Genomic DNA, 4073 nt, shown 5'->3' with positions numbered 1-4073 from the left:
GCTAGCGAGTCACCTCATGAACATCTTAAGAAATTTGAACACTATTGCGACACGGTCAAGCACCAAGGTGTTAGCTCCGAATATGTTCGCCTTAAGTTGTTCCGGTTTTCTTTGCTTGGGAGGGCAAGTGATTGGCTCGACAAGGAAGTCAAGCCAAACTCTCTCAAGACGTGGAATGAGGTTACAAGTGCTTTTCTAAGCAAATTTTACTCCCACGGAAAGACGGCCGAGTATAGAAACAAGATCCAATCATTCGAGCAAAAGAGATGAGTCTTTGTTTGAGGTATGGGACCGGTTTAAGGAATATCAAAGGGAATGCCCACATCACGGCATCCAAAAGTGGCTCCTTCTTCAAACATTCTACTAGGGGCTTAGCCCGACTTCCAAGACTATTCTTGATGCGGGAGCGGGAGGTCCAATTATGAATAAGACGGAGGACTAAATATAGGAGATAATATAAGATGTGGTCCAAAATTACCAAGCATGGCATGTGGGGACAAAGAACAACTAAGGTAGAGGTCGTCAAGATGACGGAAGAGGGTCGAGTTATGCATTGGAGTAAGCTCATATCATAGAGAGGCTTGCTTCCCGACTTGAGAAACTCGAAAATGCTCCCTCTCAACCGCCATCTCCATCAACAATACCTCCACCATCGGCCACCCTTCTAACCAAAGGGAAGGGCAAGGTAAGTTTCTACAATACTATGCCTCCTAATACCTCTTTTTGTGATGTTTGTGGCGGGCATGATCATCTCCCCCATATGTGTCATTTGTTGCAAAACGTGTCCTATGTTGAACATGACCCATCTTGGGAGAATGACTTTGATGTTGAGTATCTAATGGCTTGAATGAAAGGTCTAGGTATGATGGATCCCAAAATCCTAATTTCAATAGATAAAAAGGTCCTAGAGGTCCCTCTATTAATGCTTATCAAGGTCCTACCTACCAAGGAGGTGGGTTTGATCACCAAAACCGGGGTAACTATAGGGGACAAGGCTATCAAGGCCAAGCTCCCTATGGTCAATCCTATGGTTATGGTCATCAACCCCAATACAATCAAGGTAATTATGGGTCAAACCACCAAGGTGGAGGGGGCTATAACTACGGATATGGGCATAATAGAGGAACCTCTAGTGGGGGGTATCAAATGAATCCGGGAAACCAATATGGCAATTTCCAATATCCTCCTCCCGGATTCAATGGACCTAGACCACATGGCACTCAACTACCACTCAACTCTTCCTTTAGCAATGCTCCCTCACCGCTCCCGCCTCCCAAGTCTAATCTTGAGGCTCTCATGGAGTCGTTTGTGGGGGCGCAAGCTAAGGAAAATGTGGAATTTGAGGATGGATTCAAGCAATCCAACACCCATTTAAAAATGATAGATACTCAATTGGCTCAACTAGCTAGCTCCATTAATCAAAATCAAACATACCCAAATCTTCCGTCTCAAGGTCATGACACTAAAAAGCAAATGAATGCAATTGTGACAAGAAGTGGGAAGGGTATGAGTGATGGTGCTACGTCTAGCGAAGTCCCTAAATCCAATGTTGGTGATAAAAGGGTAGTGGGGGACCTAGATGAAGATGATGAAGAACATGTTGTGCCCCCAAAGGAGGTTGAGACGGATGATTTGAGGCCAATGGTGGCCGCCCCTCTCCAACCTCTTGTTCCTAAGCTCCCCTTTCCCCAAAGATTTGCTAGACAAAGAATGGATGCCCATTTTGCTAAGTTCCTAGAAATGATAAGCAAGTTGCATGTCACCATCCCCTTTACGGATGCAATCAATTAAATGCCTACCTACTCTCGATTTCTTAAGGAAATCTTGAGTGGAAAAAGGGGTTGTGACGTAAAGGAGACGGTGAACCTCACCGAGAATTGTAGTGCTATTATTCTTAACCAAATGCCACCCAAACTCAAAGATCCGGGTAGTTTCTCTATCCCTTGTGTTATTAAGAAGCTTGAAATAAGCAATGCCTTGTGTGATTTGGGTGCTAGTGTTAGTTTAATGCCTTATTCGGTGTTCACCAAGCTCGAAGTTGGTGATCTTGTCCCAACCAACATTACATTGCAACTTGCCGTCCGTTCGGTCAAATACCCCATTGGCAAGATTGAGGATGTACCCTTGAGAGTTGGTAAATTTGTGATCCCCGTCGACTTTGTGGTGTTAGATATAGATGAGGACGTGAATGTCCCTATTATTCGTCGGCCATTCTTGGCCACGGCGGGGGCCATTATTGATGTTAAGCAAGGGAAAATCACTTTGAAGGTTGGGGAGGATAGTTTGGTTTTTGACTTGAATAAAGCCATGAATTATCCTAGTTCTACTAATGAGAAATGTTTCTTGGTTGACTCTTTTGATCCCCTAATGCATGATATGCATGAGCACTTGCTCGCTACTAACGATCCGCTTGAGCTTGCTATTTTTAATAGAGAAGGCTTAGGAGATGTTGGGGTTGAAGCGGCCAACTACAAGGAGCTATTGGATTCCACCCTAGCTTCTGCTCAATTGGAGCAATGCTTGATTGTGCTTGATCGGGAAGAGGTTTTGGATGATCGATCATGAATGCCGAATTGGTAAGGAAGCTCCCAAGGTAGAGCTCAAACCTCTACCTTCGAGCTTGAGGTATGTTTTTCTTGGTCCAAATTCTTCTTATCCCGTTATTGTTAACTCTAGTTTGGATGATGAGCAAGTTCTCAAGCTCACTAATGTTTTGAAACGTCATCAAAGTTCTATGGGCTACACCGTTGGTGATTTAAAAGGTGTTAGCCCAACACTTTGTATGCACCATATTGAGCTTGAGGACAATGCCGTCCCTCATCGTGAAAGGCAACGAAAGCTTAATCCACCTATGGGTGAGGTGGTTAAGAAGGAAATTATGAAGCTCTTGGCGGGAGGAATCATCTATCCTATTTCTAATAGTAGGTGGGTGTCCCCAGTCCATGTTGTCCCAAAGAAGGGTGGGATGACGGTAGTCACTAATGCTCGTGGTGAGCTTATCTCTACCCGGAAGGTGATCGGGTGGAGAATATGTATTGACTACCGTCAACTCAACTATTCTACCAAAAAGGACCATTTTCCATTGCCATTCATTGACCAAATGCTTGAACGACTTACTAAGCATAAGTACTTTACTTTTCTTGATGGTTATTCGGGTTTTTCCAAATCCCCATAAACTCGGAAGACCAAGAGAAAACCACTTTCACTTGTCCATATGGAACTTATGCTTATAGGAGGATGCCATTTGGGCTATGCAATGCTCTGGGGACGTTTCAACGATGCATGATTATTTTTGGAGATATTCTTGAGGAGGAAATGGAGGTTTTCATGGATGACATTTCGGTTGGCGGTGCCTCGCATGATGAGTGCCTTCTCAACTTGGAAAAATTTATTGAGCGATGTGAGAAGGTTCACTTGGTCTTAAATTGGGAGAAATGCCACTTTATGGTGCAAGAAGGTATTGTTCTTGGGCACAAGGTTTCAAATCTTGGAATTGAAGTTGACAAGGCGAAGATTGAGGTGATCGAGAAGCTACCTCCTCCGGTCAATGTCAAGGGCATTCACTCTTTCCTTGGGCACGCCGACTTTTATAGAAGATTCATCAAGGACTTCTCATTGATTGCAAGGCCGCTTACTGATCTCCTTCAAAAGGAGTGTGATTTTTAATTCGATGCCGCATGCCTTAATGCCTTCAACAAGCTCAAGCTCGCCTTGGTTTCCACACCTATAGTGCAAGCCCACGATTGGTCCCTCCCTTTTGAACTCATGTGCGATGCAAGCGACTATTTGGTTGGGGTGTCTTAGGTCAAAGGAAGGACAAAAACTCCATGTCATTTATTACATGTCCAAGACCCTCAATCAAGCTCAATTTAACTACACCACTACGGAAAAAGAGTTCCTTGCCATAGTTCATGCATTTGAGAAGTTCCGGCCCTACTTGGTTGGTTTGAAAACCATTGTCTACACGATCAAGCGGCCATCCTCTATCTCATGGCCAAGAAGGAGGCCAAGCCTAGACTTATCCGATGGGTTCTCCTACTTCAAGAGTTTGACATTGAGATTCGGAACAAGAA

At 44.2% G+C, this 4073-nt stretch overlaps 1 protein-coding gene and 1 non-coding gene across 2 annotated transcripts; one reads left to right on the top strand and one right to left on the bottom strand.

The window, feature by feature from the left end:
* Positions 1–228: 228 nt before the first annotated feature.
* LOC130468291 (small nucleolar RNA R71) lies at positions 229–333 on the bottom strand. The gene has a single exon (XR_008928695.1). It is a non-coding gene; the product is annotated as a small nucleolar RNA R71 (small nucleolar RNA).
* A 1458-nt stretch (positions 334–1791) lies between these two features.
* LOC110793861 (uncharacterized) lies at positions 1792–2565 on the top strand. Its single transcript, XM_021998794.1, has one exon. It carries the CDS (start codon positions 1792–1794, stop codon positions 2563–2565), a length of 774 nt encoding a protein of 257 aa, XP_021854486.1.
* Positions 2566–4073: the final 1508 nt, after the last annotated feature.

This window comes from Spinacia oleracea, chromosome 2, assembly GCF_020520425.1.
Source record: "Spinacia oleracea cultivar Varoflay chromosome 2, BTI_SOV_V1, whole genome shotgun sequence".
NCBI lineage: Eukaryota > Viridiplantae > Streptophyta > Magnoliopsida > Caryophyllales > Amaranthaceae > Spinacia > Spinacia oleracea.
Note: the sequence above shows the minus strand (reverse complement) of the source record. Positions and strands in the feature narration are given on the sequence as shown.